The 20,467-nt window shown below is 42.0% G+C and overlaps 2 protein-coding genes across 2 annotated transcripts; one reads left to right on the top strand and one right to left on the bottom strand.

Moving 5' to 3' along the window:
* Positions 1-4,033: 4,033 nt before the first annotated feature.
* rcvrna (recoverin a) lies at positions 4,034-5,570 on the bottom strand. Its single transcript, XM_061846380.1, has 3 exons — positions 5,190-5,570; positions 4,222-4,333; positions 4,034-4,152 (listed from the first exon to the last, which is right to left on the bottom strand). The coding sequence occupies exons 1-3, from the start codon at positions 5,568-5,570 to the stop codon at positions 4,034-4,036; spliced, it is 612 nt and encodes a 203-aa protein (XP_061702364.1).
* Positions 5,571-8,694: 3,124 nt separating this feature from the next.
* LOC133514759 (germ cell-specific gene 1-like protein) lies at positions 8,695-18,508 on the top strand. Its single transcript, XM_061846691.1, has 5 exons — positions 8,695-8,998; positions 11,864-11,911; positions 12,493-12,645; positions 14,472-14,583; positions 18,220-18,508. The coding sequence occupies exons 1-5, from the start codon at positions 8,695-8,697 to the stop codon at positions 18,506-18,508; spliced, it is 906 nt and encodes a 301-aa protein (XP_061702675.1).
* Positions 18,509-20,467: the final 1,959 nt, after the last annotated feature.

Here is a 20,467-nt window from a genome sequence, read left to right as displayed (position 1 = left end):
GTAATCAGAGAGTGCAGTGGTGAATTGTACGAGACAGTTCCTCTCCTCTCTCCTCTCAAGCTGTCAGACTATAACTAGGCTCTTTACTTCCTTTTTTGTCCCGTTTAATGGCTCTCTAATTGGTAAACCTGACAGAGAGCCAAGGTACACTCCAAACTGGTCGCCAGCCAAACGCAGTGCACAGAGAAACAAACAACCATTTGCATTCACATTCACTCCTTGGGAAGTTAGTCTTCAATCAACTTGCCATGAAAGGTTTTGGGATGTGGGAGGAAACCAGACCAGCCAGAGAAAATTCATACAGTCATAGGGAGAACGTGCAAACTCCACACACAGGGGAAACCGGATTTGAACCTGTCATAATCCTGCCGGTCCAGCCCTGGCTGCGCAGGCGCCCGCGGGATCGTGCTGATTGGGAAGCACACACCTGCGCCCCATGCTGACTGATTGGTCACGGTGTATATAGGACCATGGGGACGACTGGTCGGGGCCAGATCGTTGCGGTTCATGCCCCGTTCCAGCACTCCCGTATCCCAGATCGTTCGCCTGTTCTCTGACTGACCCTGTAAGCCTGACTCTTTTGATACTTCTGCCTGCTTTGATCGATCACCCGTGTACCGACTCCTGCCTGGCCGCGGACCTGCTCTCCACGCCCGACGTCCTGACTACCGCTGCTGCACCTGACTGCCTGCCCGATCCCCGACCGTGGAACAATAAACATTTTCCCGAATTACCTCTGCGTCTCCCGACTCTTCCATTTGGGTCCTACCTCCGTTTCGATGGGTCGCGACAGAACCCAGCTCCTTAAGACACTAATCATTTTTTGAAACTCTTCAAATGACAACAGAATGTAAAAAAAAGCCTCCTTTATTACTTCCATACTGGGGTCAAATCAATATTTTTTCTTATAAGCAGTTAGAGTAGTTTGAGCTGGACAGTGACATTTTTCTGACATTATGAGTACAATCCTCAACAATGTTCGCACTCTTTTTTTCTGTGGTTGAGAACCCCCAACTCCACAATCAGATATCTCCAGAACTGCTCACAACAGATAAATTGAATTAAAATTTCTTCCTGTTTTTAGGAAAACAAAAAACAACAATGCATCAGGTCAAATATCAGCGCAAGTCAGCAAAATGAGAAAATGAAGCTACATGTAAAACCACCTATGATTTTATACAATTGACCAGAGGAGTCAAGAGAAAAAGGTTGAACATCTGAAATCATTATCAAGCTGTCTTGATTCCATACAATCTGACTTTTTCAAAACTATCGAAAACACTTTGTTGTAAGATGGCATTGGAGATGTGATGGTTTCACGCATTCTTTGCTAAAAACCTCACCAAGTACCATGCAGTGGGTACCACAAAAGAGAGCTCGCATACCACACGATGACACCCATTACTCTATAACAAATGCATCCCCTCCTTCATATTATGTCTGTAATTTGGTCAAATTATTTCAATATTTTAAATAAATGTAAAACGGTAAATTGGAAACTGAATCCTATTTATCAATTTGTTTTTGACAAAAGAACATAAAAGACAAGGAACAATTTTTTTTCGACAACAGTAGTTGTACTCACCTGAAGGACTGGCGATGTAATGGTATGACAAAAAAAATCATGGTTTTGGTGTTAAGTTGGTGGTTTATCTCCACACATGGTACAATGATAAAACAAGATGCAAAACAAACTGTGCATCTTTTGTGTAAACAGGAATGGATTTAATAGCATTTAAAACAAAACACGGAAAGCTTGACTCTTTTGTTTTTAGGAAACGGAAGTATCAATAGTTTGTTTTCTTCTTTGGAAATGAAGGGTGCAATAAAATGACAAAAACAGTCAAAACAGTAACAGTGTGAATTATTCAGTTAGTTCTGCAGGGTGGTGAAATATTATAGCTTGAAACTGCATACTCACCTGAGAATTTTTGTTTTAACCACAGGGTTAACAATGACATCACCTAGTCAGAAGTTGAGCTGCAGTGTGTTTCTCTACAGACGATATGAAGCGAGAATGTCAGTGTTACACTTCCTGTTCCTTACCTAGTATATTTTATGTAGGAGCACTTAACACCCCACCATATTACATTGACTCCACCATCCTCACCAGACACAGACACACACACATACACACCACATTTGTGTATAGTTGCAGTTGGCATTTTTATATTTTATTTCTTTGTTATAGTTGATTGTTTGGGGAAAAGTATTGTTTTGGCGCCATCTTGTGGCATCTGGATGCAATGGAACTATATTTCAGTGAGTTGAAGGGTTTCATTTAGACCAAAGTAGTGCTTTGATGCCATCTTGGTGCCAAAGAACAATACTGAAGTAAGTTGAGGCTTCACTCAGACAAAAGTAGTGCTTTATCACCATCTTGTCGTGAACCATTCTGGGCAGATTTTCACAATTCCTGTGAATACTGAGAACCAAAATGCCACAAAATGGAAGCAAAGCACTGTGATTGTCTAAATAATAATAATCCATCCATCCATTTCCTTCGCCGCCTATCCTCACGAGGGTCACGGGGAGTGCTGGAGCCCATCCCAGCTGTCAACGGGCAGGAGGCAGGGTACACCCTGAACTGGTTGCCAGCCAATCGCAGAGGACATGGAGACAAACAGCCGCACTCATAATCATACCTTAGGGAAATTTAGAGTGTCCAATTAATGTTGCATGCTTTTGGAATGTGGGAGGAAACCGGAGTGCCCAGAGGAAACCCACGCAGCCACTGGAAGAACATACAAATTCCACACACGCGTGTCTGGGATTGAACCTGGGACCTCAGAACTGTGAGGCCAACGCTTTACCAGCTGATCCACCGTGCCGCCTATAATAATATTTTTTTTTTAATAATTTGAGGAATTTAACGAGTTTTCATTATTGCCAGTAAATGTTATTTAAAAACAGTATTTGTAGTTGAAATTGGGGAGTTATCTTTTCAGTAGTTTACATTTTAAAATAAAAAAATTGACTCTAAAACATACCTCTCTGTTTATTTTCTACAGAGCTTTATTATTACAAATACTACTAAGGAATACTTAGTTGTAAAAAGTATTACAGCGCCAATGTAACTGTGTCGCAATATATTTAACGCGTGTGGCATGGCTGATTCAACCTTTGGCCTATCATCATGCTGCTGACTGAAAAAGGCCCAAATGAAAGTTTAAATGTGCAATTAGTGTGATTGGATTGTTGGGGCAGTTGGCGTCCAGCTTCAGCTCACATGACAGGATTAATGCGCTTAACCTGAGTCTCCTAACCCACACCCCCGCTGCTCGGATCCTCATGCACTTAATCAACAGTGTGTGTGAACACATACAAGCAGATTAGCTCGAGCATGCTCCTAATTATTCACAACCTTTTGCTGTTACACTCCAGACCTCTAGGGGGCAGCGTGGAAACAAGAACGCAAAGGAGTGCCAACTTCCTTAGCATGAGCTGACAATATGATTTGTGTTCATCTTCATTGAGGCTATGTTTGGAATCATTTTCTCATTTCCTACTCCCTAATCAAGATTCCATAGAGATTCTGTAAGATTTTTCAACACTATATAGAGAGTTTCCTACAAAGTCAACAACAAAAAAAATCCCTTTGGAGTGATTCAAGAGCATACCTGGGGTACATGATTCCAAATTCAGTGACTGAATTTACTGTTTATTTATTTATTACTGTTTCAGTAATTTCTATATACAGGACTCGAGTGGAGTATATTTTTGACTTGTCAGTCCAATGATTTTATGTCTAAATGAAACGCCTCAACTCACTTCAACATAATTCCTTGATCTCGAGATGCCAACAGATGGTGCTCATGTGACTAACGGAGGATAGGTTACCTCCCAAAAATCTGTAAATGCTGAATCACAAGAATATAAGGTTCATTGTAATCACTACACATTGTGATTCCCAAACATAGTGACAACATTCTTGATTTGTTTTGGCCCAAAATTAGTTGTTGAAAAACACTTGCAGTGCATTTACCATGGCAACAAAAAGGGAAACAAACAGTTTGCTCACTACCACACTGGCCTACTGTTTCTTCTCCTTCAGTTTATCTTTAATCTTCTGAGGTTCGTCATACTGGATGAGGCGCAGGATGTCCTTGTTGTCCATAACGCCTCGGATGAACTCACCCTCCGAGATTTTGTCTGACCAACACGAATCAGCGTGTAAATACAAAAACGTTTTTAAAGAAATTCTGGTTGACAGGAAATTACCATTGTTCTTCTTCCCAAAGAAGCTCCAGACCTTCTCTGCTCTCTTCTCTGGTGTGTTCTCATCTTGGGAAAGCCTCTCCTGGTCGTCAGCTGGAATCATGTTGAAGATGGACTGCGTGGAAGTCAGATGCAATTCTTTTTAACACTTAACATGTTTCTGCAAATGCATTGAAAACTGAACATTAATAGGAGAACAATTAAAGAATATATAGATTGTTTTGTTTCCTTGCTAAGACGTCAGTGAGGAAACGCAGAAGGCAATCGTACCCTGACAATCTTCAGGATCACATTCCGTTCCACTCTACATACCGTACTAAGTTGCACTCAAGAGATTCGAGAAGGCAACCATGTGTGTCGTAAGAAAAGTAAGGCGTGGATGTTGAACAATTTGTTCTCTCTTCCAAGGTATTTCATCCAGGCAGATCCCGAGGTGTTCTCAGGCCAGCCATGCACACCTCATCTGGGTCCTCTTGATGTGGAGGAGCAGCAGGTCAACTCTGAGCCCTTATTGGATGACCGAGCTTCCCACCCTATTTCTCGGGGTAAAAACCAGACACCCTGCAGAGTAAACTCAATTTGGCTACTTGTATCTGTGATCCTCTGCTTTTTGTCATAGCACTGGTTTGGTAAACCAGGGGTTGTGGGTTTGTATCCCACTGGGGCCGCCACTCCCTGAGAAGGGTTGCGTCAGGAAGGGCATCCGGTGTAAAAATCGTGCCAAACATATATGTGCGTTCATCTGAGATGACACACTGTGGCGACCCCAAAAGGGACAAGCCAAAAGAAACTTACTTACTTTTATCTTAGTAAATTTCACTGTGTTACTAACTTGGAGGTACTAAGAACATAAGGCATGGTTGCAACTTACTAATTTACCGTATTTCTACAAATGCATTGATGACTAAGCAGGATTCATAAAAAGTCTGCTAACAAGATTTCAGGACAGAAAAAGCAGAAACTGTTAGTACCCTGACGATCTCCAGGATCTCGTTCTTGCTAATGGTCCCGTTGCCATCCACGTCATAGAGGGCGAAGGCCCACTCAAGCTTCTGACGAGTCCTTCCGCCCGAGGTCAGGTGCAGTGCCACAATGTACTCCTTGAAGTCCAGGGTGCCATCAGAGTTGGTGTCGAAGCTACGGAAGACGTGGCGGGCATAGGCGGTGGGGTCAGCGTCTGGGAAGAAGCTTGCATAAATGCCTTCAAACTGTTCTTTGCTAATCTTCCCGCCAGGACATTCTCGGAGGAAGGACTGGTACCAGCTGCACAGTTCAGTTTCTGAGTACTTAGTGTTGGATTTTAGTTCATCCAGAAGTTCCTTGGACAACATGCTGCTCTTGGTGTTCCCCATAGCTTCTTCTTGGCTTGAACTCACTCTGGCCTGCTTTCACGGTAGCAGAGAAGATTATGGTCATGACCACCTAAATCCAGACAGCTCCGTGTCAGATTTAGAAGGGGGACACGTCACCACGCTATGACACCTTTGTAAATACACTGGGGAGTTAGTGGAGGATTAAAACACAGCAGGTGCTCAACACCTGCTACACTTTGGAAGCTCTTTGCAGAAACAACAAACCAGTGCAGAAATAAAGAACCCCAGCACTTTTTGACTTTGGAATTCATTCCAGGCTACAAACTTTGCACAGTGGGGTTGGGGTTATCGTGTATGCCAAATAGTTATGACATTTGTCATTCAAATTTGGACTCCAGCCTCCTCATGCTTGCATTGGTTTTCTCTGGGTACTCGTCTTCGTAGAAGGCTCAATTGTAAATCGTTCTGAATGTGTGCGAGAATGATTGTCTGTCCTTAGCTGCCTTGTGGTGACCAGTCAGGGTGTAGTCCACCTCTCCCCTAAAGTTTCCTGAATAGGCTCTAGGTCACTTATGAGCCGAATGCGAATAAGCGGTATGGAAATACAAACATAAGTAGGTTATTTGACAGTTTTCTTGTCTCTTGTCTTTCTTGTCTCAGTTCTAGTGGTTCTGCACAGTGAGCAGGCCCATGTATGAATTCACCTGAAATCTGACCTGATTTACCATACTGTAACCTCCTCGTGGTTCCAATTCTCCCCAGAAAGTGGATCAGAGTGTTCTCCTGAAAGGTTGCCAGCGCCCTTTCGTGGCCACCTCCATACCTTTCTACTTCTTTTGCCCATAGGTTTCTCTAAACAAACACTGAACACGAAAAAGGTGCTTTGTGGTGTGTCTGCTATTTCAACTGATACCACAAAAATCATGGGTACTTTGTCAAAAAAATAAAGTAAAAATAGGACAGTTCTTGAAGTCAACTCTTGATTGAAAATAACTAAACAAAAAAACTCCATCTTTGAATAGGCTTTTTTTTTTTTTTTACTGTGTAATCCTTCTTGTTCATCCTGCCTACTTTCAACAAACCAGATTAATTTAATCTTTGGATGTCCAAATGCCATCATGTACTTTTTATGTAATCACATTACGCTCTGAATCTTTTGTCAGAAAATGAGAGTTCAGCAACAGGTGGATGTTGCTTGTAGAAAACAAATCTGATGTAACCAAACATAACATTTAACCACCTGGCCTCATTTAACTGGTTTTCACTCATGTAACAAGACTGACTTCAATGGCACGTCATCATAGAAATAGAAGTAGAAAAAGAAGAAGAATCATCATCTTTATTGTCACGAACATGCACGCATGGACACAAAATTAGTTCTCTGCATTTTACCCATCACAGTGAACACACACACTTGTTAGTACAGTAAAAGTCCAAGTCAGCTTGGCTCAAAGACATGACAAGACTTGATCAGAATCAGAATCAGATTAAATGTTATTTAAAAAATTGTTCCTCATCTGAGGGCATCAACGTTTGTGCATGTGGTGCTTACACCTGCCATGTGGTTGGAGAGCTTCTGGGTTAGAATCTGAGTTTGGGACTTTTCATACCCAAAATCATGCTCGTTTCTTCCATTCAAGACTCTAAATTGTCAATTGGTGTGTACGTGGGTATGAATGTTTTTCTCTCTAAATGTGCGTTATGATTGGCTTTAGACCGATATTGTTCGTCTTTATGTATCCTAAAATTGACAAGCAACCAGTGCACACTTCTCTTGCAAAAGTCAGCAGCGTAGGGGCCCAGTACACCGTTAACACTGAACTGGGAAATGTATGGCAAGCTGTTTGAGGATTTATTGAGCTTGGTGAATTGTCAGTGTACTAGTATGCTTTTTGTCACACTAGCAAATTGATTAGGATGCACAGATGTAACAATTATGTTTATATTGCATTTCTAAACACTATTAGAACACCGATGGTCCATTATTCAAACATGGCCATGTTGCAATCCATCCATCTGTTTTCTGAGCTGCTTATCCTCAGGGTTGCAGGAGTGCTGGAGACTATCCTAGCTATCATCTGGCAAGAGGCAGGGTACACCCTGGACTGGTTGGCAGCCAATCGCAGGGCACATAGATACAGACAACAGTCGCACTCACAATCACACTTAGGAGCAAATTGGATTTTCCAATGAAGTCATGTTACTGATGAGGAAAAACTACATACGTACTAGTTGACATTTGTGCTATTACTGCTCTGAATGAAGCACTAGCTGTAAACCAGTAGAATTTTTCATCACTCATACTACTAGTTGCAGACAGGTGTCAACTCGTGTTCAATTTACCTCACTAGTAACATGAAGTTTTTACCATTACTGTATGACGTTTCTGCACTCCAGTTGGACATCTAGTGTGTGCTACTCCTTCTACAAGTGTGTTGAGAATTTCCTACAGGTTAAGGCAAAGAGCATACCAGCACAACGCCAACTGAGTGCATTAGTAGAACAAATAGGGTTGTCCAACTAGTTCACCATAATAGTTTTACTGGAAGACAAAAATGCCATACACGAGTGGAAAGCTGTGGAAGAATAATCACTTTTACAACATAATCGTTATATTAGTGTGTTCTTGCCCTGTGAGTGCACCGAACTGTTTTACAAGTGAAGCAAAAGAGCATACGAGTACACGGACAATTCAACCCACATGGAGGATCCCAAGTAAAGTTTAATCTCTGTAAAAAAAAAAAAATGATGTATGGATGGATGATGTTGTGGTATTCCGTGTTCAAGTCTGAATCAATTGGTTGATCTTGTGGCTGCTGGCGGCCAGCGTATAAAAAACCTTGCTGTGGATTATAATGTCAGATTGCTGTAATCTGTCCTTTATGAATATGATGAAAAGAAGTCTGTCGTATAATTTGCCATTTGTGACCGATGATACGGCTGGCAAGAGGTGGAGCGACGTAGAGCAATGAGGAGGCATAAAGGAGAGGATGAATACTTAAAAGGAAGATCGGTAACAGTGGCGGCTTGCATTTTTTGACAACCACGGAGCCTCCACGGCAACAGGATTATGAAGATTTGACGCATTTGACGGGAGGCGAAAGACGGTGGCCGCGTGTCAAAAATCGGGATTAGTCCCCCTTGTCGGTTTCTGGCCTGGACCATGAGGCTGGAGCGCGGACGGCGGGCTTCTCTGGCGCTCACCCTCAACTTTGTGGCGTTTGCCTTTGCCCTGTCGGCCGTCACCACCAGCTACTGGTGCGAAGGGACACGGAAGGTGGCCAAGCCGTTCTGCACAGGGCCGCCCATCAAGATCAAGCAGTTCTTCTGCATCCGCTTCAATAGCTCGAACATCAACGACAGCCGCCTGGTGCAATATATCTTTGAGACTGGGGAGGAGAAGTTCCTGCTCAAGAAGTTTCACACTGGGATCTTCTTCTCCTGCGAGCAGGCAGCCGACATGAACGGTAAGGAGGGAGAAATGAAGGGAGCCTGCAGAGTCGGGGGACTCACTGCTCCAGAAGTAAGCTAGATCAGATAGAGAATCGATGATAAGAAACCTATTCTGATCCTGAAATTTTGTCTCATTCATCCCTTGTCTGCTGTCCTGTCTGGACTTCTGACAGCTACAGTTACCTTCATGCTCATGGTATCTGAACCAAGGCACAGTCATTGTTTCCCGTGGAAGTGTCAAGTCTGGTTTTCAGTCAACGATAGTATGATTATACGACTTGATACTCGAGGTTGGCTTCAGGATTAGTTACTACATATTTATGACTTCATGACAAGTTAATAAACTGGCTTTTGGAAACCTTTTTACTTCAAGACTAGCATGATTATGACATGTTGATTAGTTATTAGATTAGGACTTTAGCACGAGGGTAATTGATAGACAATGTTATTAGGGCTAGTTACTAGGGTGTGACTTCAAGAATAGCTATGAGACTATAACTCTGGGATTAGTTCCTAGACTGTTTTAGATCAAATTCAACTTTGGGAGTAGTTGTGAAACTATTAATTTAAGACTAGTGACAAGAGTTTGACTTTAGGAATAGGCACCATAGTTAGAAAGTTAGTTACTTGTTACTCTACTCTAAAAATGGCAGGATGAAAAACAACCCAAAATAGGTTCTTTGGGTAACACTGTACATTCCTAAAATTGGACTGACCCAACGAGTTGACCCTGAGTATTGTGTTGGGCCCACTTACTTGAACCCAAAATGGGTTGAACGCAACCCTGTCGTTGGTTCAAATGTGACCCCTGTCATTGGGTCGAACGCGACACTTCCGTTGGGTTGTCTGTGACCCTGTTGTTGAATTGAATGTGATCTTGCCGTTGGATTGGTCTAATATCAAACAAAAATTGGTCTGAAACATAACAATAAAATAACAAACATAATATTAAGGCCACTTTTTTTGGCTCCACTTGGATGTTCCTGCTTCATACATAACCGGCCCAAAATGTTTCTTCTGGAAAAGTATCCATCCATCTTCTGAACCCCTTATTCTTACTAGGGTCGCAGGGGTGGTGGAGCCTAGTCCAGCTCACTTTGGCAGAGAGGCGGGGTACACCCTGAATTAGTTGCTAGCGATTTGTAGAGAACGTTTCCATAAATGATAAATGTATTTGTCACGACCAGAACACGGGGTTCGACCCAAATGCACGACTCGGGAGGCGCAGAGGCAGTTCAGGAAAACTGTTTATTCGGTGCAGTGTCGGGGCTCAGGCAGGCAGTCAACGGGAGCAGCAGTAACAAGAATGTCAGGCGTAGGAGGCAGGTCAGTGGCCAGGCAGGAGTCGGTACACAGGTAACGGGATAATGAGAGTGCGGGAAAAAGGCATGAAGCAACGATCTGGCAAAGGACAGACCGTACGTGTGGTTCTATATAACTGAGACGTAATTACTAGAGACGAGGCGCAGGTGTGCATCTCCGTCGATTGCGGCAGGTGTGTGCCGCTTAGAGGACCAGTACAGCCAGGACAGGGACCATGACAGTATCGTCCAATACTAATATAAAGATGAGTAACTAGACTCTTGTACAGTGAAGAAAATAAGAATATATTATCGGCGAAAATATCGACTTTGGCATTAAATATGGGTCCTCTATTCCAAGTGTCTCTCATTTTTCCATGTACCTTTGTTTTTTGTCACCTTCAAAATGTTTAACGTTATTGGACAAAACTCTGGGCGTTGTGCTATAAGACGTATTTTCGCGTCATCTCCTAGCGACTTAGCATTGAAGAATGGCGTTTGACCGGCAGTTCCAGCCAGTGACGTGATTTGATGATGTAGGTGCACAAGCTCTATAGAAGGACAATGCGCCACCTCGGTAGAATGCACCTTTATGTGCACATGCGCAGTGACACATCAGAAAAGGCCAGGATTGGTCAAAACGAATGTCAGTCAATCAACACGACGAGATTAGCGTATTGGGCACAACATTGATAGGCTGATGTGACAAAAAAAGAAAGACATCAGCCTACAATCCATCCCATCACTTGGTTCAGGTGTCTCCAATCCGTCGATTGTCGATGCACCCATGTACTCGACTATGATGTCTAGTACAGTACATGTCTCCCATTGGCTTTTGTTGTAGCATCTTCCTGGCATCCCATTGGCTAGGAGGGACATCAATCTTTACCCATGATGCTTATCTTTTCCCTCGGACACTCAACTGTCACCGAATCACGCTAGCACACATTGAAAAGTACAACTTTTTTGTGAGTTTTTCTTTTGTTTATTTATTTTCTTTCACCATGGGCCTAAGAAACTTTAGTGGAATTAAGTGGTGTGCGTGTGAACATTTGTACATATTTTTTCCCTCAACTGTCAAATGTTTGCCTCCTCCTCCTTCATCCCCCACAATGTCTTTTGTTTGTCACTCATCCTTCTGTTCGCATAGTCGCCCAACACCAAAGGTAAATGAAGATCATTTTCATTTTTTACATTATGTACTTTGAATGGTTATTTTTGGCAGGGGTATGTGTGTGTTGTAACGGATTAGGCTATTTACATGTTAAATGCTCTTCTACTAACGAAAATTTCACATTACGAAACAACTTCTGGAATGGATTATTTTTGTAAGTAGAGGTACCACTGTATTTTGTGTTTGATTATTTTGTATTTCCTTTCAAAAAATATTTACTGTAATTACAACTTCATGACTGCATTAGTGTAGGCTAGAGAGGGACTATGTCACGTTGCCACTTATGTAACCAAACTTCATTGAAGACCATGAAGACCACACAATCAACCACACTTTATTTTAAATTTCTTTGACTCAATGTGTTAAGTCTGAAGACAGTTCTAATCGTTGTTGTGCGATTGCAGGCTTTGACTGTCGTGACTTCTCTGAGATCGCCCCGGAACATGAACGAGGTTTGTATTTAAATAGCTGACTGAAAATTATCTATGAGCTAGTTGGTCTGAAAATTAAGTCATTGATGCTGTAGCTGTACATTCCCCTGACCTCCGTCCAGGCTCCGTGGGTTCAGTTCCCACCAAGTGAAAATGAGAATGTTTGTCCGTGTCTGCATGTTACCTGCAACTGACTGGTGATCAGTTCAGGATGTAATCTGCTTTTCCGCCAAAAGTCATCTTGGATAGGCTCAAGCACCCCGTGACCCTGAACAGGAGAAGCGGTATTGAGAATGAATGGATGGATGGTCTGAAAATGATTATTTATCAGTATTTACTACAAATAATGTATGTTGTTTATCTACAGGTAACCCCTATGACGTATAGTGACTAGCAAATTAGTCCCCCTGATGGCACAAGTTGCATAACTGAGCACAACTTTACTTTTAATGAATGTATTGAGTGATTTAGAGTTTTTAACAAGCAAGGACATGGATGTTTAACCTTTTCTTGTCTTGGCTTTTGTGAGTTCATTTGTAGTAGGTTTTTTTTTGTGTATTTGTATTTATTATCACTCATTGCTATATGCTGTGTGTATGCAGGGGTGCTGTGGTTGTGCATTGTGGCTGAGACCTTGTACTTGATGCTGCTGTTTGCGGGTGGCACCCTGATGACCTTGGAGCAGTGTCCTTGTTTCAGCGTCATGAACAAACTCAAGCTGAGTGCCTTCGCCGCCTTGTGCACTGCATTATCAGGTGAGGAATGGAAGCTCCTAGCGGGAGGTTGAGCACACCAAACAATAAACTGGTGAAACATGATTGAAGTTGAATGTCACGACAGAATTAGTTGACGAATCATTCTCACACACTAAGTGATTGAGTCCCGCTCATTTACCAATGCACTGCAACTAGTTAGTAGGCTTTCGGACAAGTCACGCAAGTCTTACCAGACTTACTTTTAAAACTTTACAACTACTAACTCCTGTATGACTTCACAACTTGTTTCTTGTCCATGATTTTAAGACTTCTTACTTGAGTATGACTTGAGGGGTGTTAAATTATAACTTTTACTAGTTACAACACTAGTTACACTACTTGGATTGGGCCTGGTTACTAGATGATGATTTTTAAAATTCCTGACTCGACAGGAACAGAATAACTTCATGAGTATGACTTGAGGACTCGTTACTAGAGTTAATAGAGGATGAATTCAGGAATTGTTGCCAGACTATCAGAACTGTACCCAAGTTTGACCTCAGGATGAGCCATGAGACTATAACTTTCAGATTCATTACATGAGTGTGACTTCAGGACTTCATACCAAGTATGACTTTAGGATTAGTTAACTTGATTAACAGAAAACTTGAATGTACGAAAAGTTCAAACTCGCTCCGAGACTATGACTTGACTATGACTCTATGATTAGAAACTCGTTCGGTGAGTATGACTTAAAGATCAGTGACCAGAGAATGATTTCACTCCGTTGCTTGGGTATGCCTTTGGGACCAATTGCTAAACTATGACTTTAGTCCTTATTATTGGAGTCTGACTTTAGCACTAGTTATTTGCTGACTTTCGAACTAGTTACCAGACTACAACTTTAGGACTTACTTGACTGTGACTTTCGGACTTGTTAATGGAGTATGAGTTTAAGACTAGTTACTAGACGATGACACCGGCTGACTTGCTGACTCTAAGGATTTGCTTTCTGGTTTGTGCAATAATCCGATTGGAGGCGGGCGGCTCTTTTTTGGGCCGTGACCAAGACCTGCCCAGAGGAGTGACACCCCACCCCCTACCCTTCCTTCTCCCACCCACGCTGCTCCCCTCAACTGCACTGTTGTTAGCAGTTAATCCTCTAGTAAAGCTGCTGTGAGGCAGACCTCCACAAAAGAAGGACAGCCAGCAGTGTCCCGCTGGGAGATCATGACCACCGGATTGGTGCTTGCTTCAAAACAGACAAAATTATAAAAAATATTTTAGTCTCTGGGATGTTCACTTTATCACAGAGACGTCTTTTGTTCAAAACATATTATATAATCGACAGATCTGAGATAGCGGCAACCGTTCATTACATTTTCTATACTGCTTGTCCTCATTAGGGAGAACTGGATCCTCTTCCAGTTGTATTTGGGAGAGTGGCAGAGTACAATTCTGAAATGACCACCCGTCAATGTCAGAGCACTTAGAGACAAACAACTGACTGGTTTCCTGGTTTTTAAGTTCCTATAGAAAAAACACGACTGATTCACAGTCAGTCAGGGCACATATATGGTAGACAAAGAAACATTCACTCTCACACCAATTGACAATTAGTCTTCAATGAAGCTAACATGCTAATAACTTTTTGGAATGTGCCCAAGCCAAGATTCAATTCTCAATATTTTTGTGAGGCAGTCAACTCTACTTCACTACATTACACCACGCGGTCCTATAGCCAACCAAATCTCAACAAAGCTCTGGGGCATGGGTTTATTTTCAGCAAGTCTTGTCTAAAATGTTAAATGTTGGCTATCAGTGTTGCCATGGATACTAAAATCCCCCAAAAACCTTTGCTGTTGTCTCTTCTTTTCTGGTTTTAGGCCTTTGTGGGATGGTGGCCCATATGATGTTCACCACCATTTTTCAGCTGGCTGTGGCCATGGGTCCGGAAGATTGGAGGCCCAAAACATGGGACTACAGCTGGTCTTATGTGTAAGACAAGACAACTCATGTCCTTTGTGTAGCTTTAGGTCAGTTTGCTATTATGCTAATGTTAGCATTAGCTAGATGTATAGTGAAGTTCTGCCTATATCTGCTTGGTTCATCATACATTAATTCAGCTCTCCATGCCATCCATGTAATTTTGTATTTTTTAAGAAGCCGCAAGACGCTGCCAAAACACGATCGATAGGTGGAACCGGTAATGGCTAGCTGCCAGTTTTGAATGCAGAAAATTATTTTGTTGGTCAACCCGTCACCGATTATTGCAATACGAATAGTCAATTAACCATGTCATATTGCTGGCACTGGGTCAAAAATCTATGTCCAAATGTGGTCAATTCCATGCTTTTTTGAAGTCTATATAATGACTTGCTGTCTTTTATGATGCAAGGTTAATGTTTCAACATACATGCCAGGTTTTTTTTATTTCCTTAAAAGTGATAGTTGAGGAGGTATGACGGTTCTGTCTGGCGCCAATGATATTTCAATTGCAGTCTATCAGTGAAATCTGAAAAAGATAATTAGGATAATTGGTAACATTTATTAGGAGTCACTGATGGTGCAGTGGTACACACGCCTCCCTTTGGTGTGGGCAACATGTGTTTGATTCCTGTTCAAGGAGGGTGTTGATATACCCTGAGACTGACTGGCAACCATTTCAGGGTGTAATCTGCCTGCTAGCTAATATAGGCTCCAGCTTTCCTGTGACCCTTGTGAGGATAAGTGGCTTGGGACATGACATGGTAACATTTATTGATAACAGCAGTTCATTATTTATAGTGTTTGTTCTGCTAATTACTAAAAGTTGAATGTACAACTTTTAATAAATGTTCAAATCTTGAAAGATGAACCTGAAAATGCTCATTTTATGCAAACCATATATGAATGCTAGAACAAATATTATAAATGGTAGCCAAAATGTTAGCTCTTGTCAAATTAGTTTTGCTTAAAAGCAAAGTAGTGTGTTTCAGGGCTCGTACACATTTACACCAGGCAAAATCTTTTACCTTTTTTAGCAATGTTCTATGGGACCTTTCTGCTTCATCTGAGGGAAATTTAAACATTTTAAGGTCCACTGTCATGAAATGCATGATTTTTAGTATGTTATTAAGGAAAAAAATGGCAGCCGGTATGGACACATCCGTTTTTTTCACCACAAAAATATGATTTTGACGTATATGGCTTTTAGTAACTCCCACCATGAAAATCCTCTCGAGGGATTTGTTTTCGAGAAGATGCAGGAAGTGACGTACAGGGCAGTAGCGCACTCAAGCGGTCTCATATGCTTATACGGGTTTTACCTGCTGGAAGGTAGCTTGTTGTTCCTTCGTATTAGCCAAAATGCCAACTCGTTGTATTGCTGGATATTCCTCGAACACTCAGGAGGATGGATTCGCTCGTCATACCTTTCCAAAAGACCTGGTTCGTCGTGAAAAATGGATTGCACAGGTGCAAAGGACGAGAGCTTTGTGGGCTCCAAATGACAGTGTGTATACAACTACTAAAAAAATAATAGTTGATGGGGGTGCAATCCGTAAGTCAGGGGTGCTAAATGTATTGATGTGGCACCGTGTCCGGAGCCGTCGGGCTGCGGTGGCTCATCTCCGCCACGGAGGTGGATTTGACGGGGAGGTGGTTTGGCCTTGGCATCATCGTCGGCACCATTTATAACCTGAAATGTTCTTTAAGTGAAGTATTTTTTTCCTCTGAAATTCATGTAAAGTTCCAGACCCAAAATTAAATTATCCATCCATTTTGTGAACCACTTATACTCACTAGGGTTATGGGCATGGTATAGTCTATCCAAGCTAGCTTTGGGTGAGAGGCAGGACACACCGTGTACTGGTCACCACCAAACTGTAGTAAGTTACATTACACCTAACCTGTTTTGACCTGTGTGTCATTAAAAAATATCATAAAATCAAAATAAGCACACCTGTCAGGTTCGACATCTAACCGCTGGACTGAATATGAAATTAATTAGGGACAATGAAGAGGTCTTTATCGGCTCATAAGGAAAACAGGTTTGGCTGAACAGCTCCACCACCAAGCAAGGTTCTGAGCCAGCCAAGTGGTTGTTCCTCTTTTTATTGCTTTCTCAGGTTACATGGTTACATAGTACAGATGGCTACACCCACCCCAACATAAACACTAAGGTACATGTTTCTTCAAGGTTGGACAGTGTCCTGATAAACCCACGAGAGAAAACACGGCATTGTTTAAAGACATGTATATGGCTTTTGGGAGTATCTCCCTGTGGTGGAAGGGGAACATTGCCTCCCCGTGTTGAGGAGTATCTGCTTAAGGTCAGCAGGGAAACGCACTGAGGTCACAAGGAGACATTGCTTCCCAGTGTACGGGAGTATCTGCTTGAGGTCGGCAGGGGGTCATCGCCTCTCAGGTGTCGCTGGGTCACACTTTAAGTCTCACAGGTAAAACGATTCAGAGCAAGACTAACAAACAAATACATGATAAAACAATTCAAACAATAACTAAAATAGTAATAAATTCCTTCTCAATGCCCTAAGAAACACACTATTATAAAGTAAAAAAACGCTAAATAAATATAACAGCAGTTTATTGCGTATTAACTCTAACTGAGAAGGTGAAGGAGAAGAATCATAGGTACTCACTGAAGAAATGTCTTCTTCGGATACAGTTTTTTTTCCTATTTTTGTCTTTTCCATCCATCCATTTATCCATTTTCTGAGCCGCTTATCTTCACAAGGGTCAGGAGAACCCCGGAGCCTATCCCAGCTCACATCGGACAGGAGGCAGGGTGCACCCTGAACTGGTTGCCAACCAATCGCAGGGCACATACAGACAGACAAGAGTCGCATTCACAATCACAGCTGTGGGCAATTTAGAGTCTCCAGTTCGTGCATGTTTTGGAATGTGGGAGGAAACCAGAGTACCTGAAGAAAACCCACACAGGCACGGGGAGAACATGCAAATTTCACACAGGCGGGGCCAGGATTTGAACTCCAGTCCTCAGAACTGTGAGGCCAATGCTCTAACCAGTTGCTCCACCGTGCCACCTGTCTTTCCAATGAATACTCATTGAGTGCTAGCCCTTCCACTTAATATGAGTATTTCATTGAAAGTTATGTGGTTGATTGTGACAAACCAAAACACGGATGCCATCAGGGGGAATAGCGCCAAAGTTCACCCCATCACCGCACCACCCTGTTGACAGGTTCACCGGCCATACAGACAATCAGCACCACAGTTTGACAATAGAGTACCTCTTTCAGTCCTCATTCATTACGTGGAAGCTGCTGGACACATCTGATTGGCTGGATGTGTGTCAGGGTGGAACTTCCGCATTGCAAACGCCTCCATCAAGAGGTATTTTGATCTGATTGCCCCAACAGTATCTATTTGTTGCATTTTTGCTGTTCATTGCAGGGGTCTGCCCCTACCCCCTGCATATATGTATAGGATATATCTGTATAATCTATGTGTGTGTGTGTGTGTGTGTGTGTGTGTGTGTATGTGTGTGTGTGTGTGTGTGTGGTGTGTGTGTGTGTGTGTGGTGTGTGTGTGTGGTGTGTGTGTGTGTGTGTGTGTGTGTATAGTAATGAGCGTTAGCTTCTATTGCTAACCTCTTTCTTGGACTCTCTCTAGACTAGCATGGGGATCGTTTGGCACCTGCATGGGCTCAGCGGTGACGGCACTAAACCGTTACACCAAGACCATTATCGAGTTCAAGTTCAAGAGGAGGAACATCGAGAAAAGCCTATTAGTCAAGCAAAAGCTGCTGGAGCTCGATCTCCCTGACCACATGTGGTACCTGACGACAGATGCAGAGGTGCCGCCAGAGTTGCCACTCAACGGCCACAAACCACCCACGGGGGCCACATATACCCTAGAACTGGATCATGTGGCTGAGCCGCAAGGAGAGGCCTACTGTTAGAAGCAGAGGTGGAGAGACTTTGATTTAAGTCGCCAGTTTTAGGACTTGGGACTTGGCATGGGCTCTGTTCGGAATCATTCGCAAATTCCCTAGTTCCCTAAAAAGTCAACAAAAAATGAACGATTAACATTGATACAAAATGAATATTTATCTGATAATTGATCTAAAATGAATTGATGGAATAATGGAATTTTTAAAAAATATTCTAAAAGTATAATCCCAAATCATTGATGGGATTTTTTTATATGGTTGATGAATCCAATATTTCCCAATCATTACATAGAGATTTTAATCAATTAGACTATTTACTGAAATGTATTCATTCGTCACCTGAAAAATAGTTTTGGAACACTATGGAGTTCAGTTAATCACGTCATGAAGTTCGTATAATTACAACATACCCTGTCAATGTCAGATGGTGGACCTTCCCGAATAAGTATTCAAAAAATATTGGGAAAAAAAAGACATTCTTTTTCTATGTTAGCACAATATATAATTGCTCCATTAACTGTTTTTCTGCACAAGCCAAAGCCCTGTCTAATATAAAGTATTGCTTTGGTGTCATCTTGATGCCAAGGAACTATGTTGCAGCAATTGGAGGAGCTTCAGTTGGACAACAGTAGTGCTTTGCTGAAGTCTTGGTGCCAAGGTACTGCATTGACGTGAATTGAGGAATTTCATTCACATGAATGTTGAAAAGGTAACGACCCACCAGCACGTTATGCTATACTATTAAAAGGCCACCTCATGTAGGAATAAAGATGATTCCATTTAATTTCAAGGAATAGGCTATACAGTACTGTATTTTGATCAAATTGGGAATAAGAGAATGGTAACATGCAAGGGTGACCAACAACTAGTTTGGAACCATTTGAAAAACTTTTGGACTTGGTTAAGACTTGAACATTCACTCACACATTTGTGACTTACTCCCACCTCTGGCTTGAAGATCACCCGCTGGCCCACTGGAACACTTTTTGATGGGAGGCTTTTCTCAACCCCGATTGACTGTTGGATTTAAAAATTTAATACAGGGATATATTTGCCTGTGTGTTCGTGTGTGTGTGTGTGTTTGTATCCTTGTGGAAATAATGTAACCCGCTCGGCTTTGAGACAACATGCATCTCATCAAATCTTGCCCATGTGATCATGTGATCACATAAGAGGTGGGGAGGAGTAAAGGCCGGGGTTGTCTTCATGCTAAGCTACCGCCGGCCACCTCTTTCATCTCGATTTGTGCAAATGATTGTTTGGATGCTTCTCCATGGGGTGGACGAACATGACGGAAGTCTCGAGAAGGATGGGACTGAAAATGTTTTTTCTTTCTTTTTTTTTGCAGAGGACAACATTCTGCCTCTTACATTGACGTGATGTTAAAGATTATTTTTGGTTCATTGTGCAGCTGAAATGTCGCAGCTTCAAGTGATCCATGCCTCGCGATGACACATAAAGTGTGACGTGCAGAATGCAAGAAGTATTACTGATGCTCATAATTGCCATTGTTGTTCATGGATTATTCACAATTATTTTCACCACATACTCATGCAGCAATAAAGAATGTTTTATTTTACTATGTCATTCAAAATACAAAATAAATTAATGGAGTCCAAGTAAATACATTGTAATAAGTTGAATGATTAAATGCATTTTTAACCAATTGATTTTAGGGAAAAGGGGCTAAACTAATGTAGTAAATATACCAGGCCAGGCTGTGCTATGCCAGACCCCCACTCACTTCCTGATCGAGAAGAACAACATGATCACTAAAACTTTACTGAAACTAATGTGACATAGGTTGGTTGATAGTCATCAAAATGCTAATAAATACATTAAATCATCTGTCCATTTCTAATGGTATAAGATCCGTTGACTGGTTACTGATTACTTTTCCAGCCAACCACAGGGCTGGTGTACATAAAATCATTCAATTAATCTGCAATTAACCAGCGAACAGGTTGG

Source organism: Syngnathoides biaculeatus, chromosome 16 (genome assembly GCF_019802595.1).
Source record: "Syngnathoides biaculeatus isolate LvHL_M chromosome 16, ASM1980259v1, whole genome shotgun sequence".
Classification (NCBI taxonomy): domain Eukaryota; kingdom Metazoa; phylum Chordata; class Actinopteri; order Syngnathiformes; family Syngnathidae; genus Syngnathoides; species Syngnathoides biaculeatus.
Note: the sequence above shows the minus strand (reverse complement) of the source record. Positions and strands in the feature narration are given on the sequence as shown.

Coding starts and splice junctions, on each gene's coding strand:
- rcvrna (XM_061846380.1), bottom strand. CDS start 5,570: ATGGGGAACACCAAGAGCAGCATGTTGTCCAAGGAACTTCTGGATGAA. Junction 4,334..5,189: donor AGATCCTGGAGATCGTCAGG/GTACTAACAGTT, acceptor ACTTCCACGCAG/TCCATCTTCAACATGATTCC. Junction 4,153..4,221: donor CTTTGGGAAGAAGAACAATG/GTAATTTCCTGT, acceptor CGTGTTGGTCAG/ACAAAATCTCGGAGGGTGAG.
- LOC133514759 (XM_061846691.1), top strand. CDS start 8,695: ATGAGGCTGGAGCGCGGACGGCGGGCTTCTCTGGCGCTCACCCTCAAC. Junction 8,999..11,863: donor GCAGGCAGCCGACATGAACG/GTAAGGAGGGAG, acceptor GTGCGATTGCAG/GCTTTGACTGTCGTGACTTC. Junction 14,584..18,219: donor GACTACAGCTGGTCTTATGT/GTAAGACAAGAC, acceptor GACTCTCTCTAG/ACTAGCATGGGGATCGTTTG.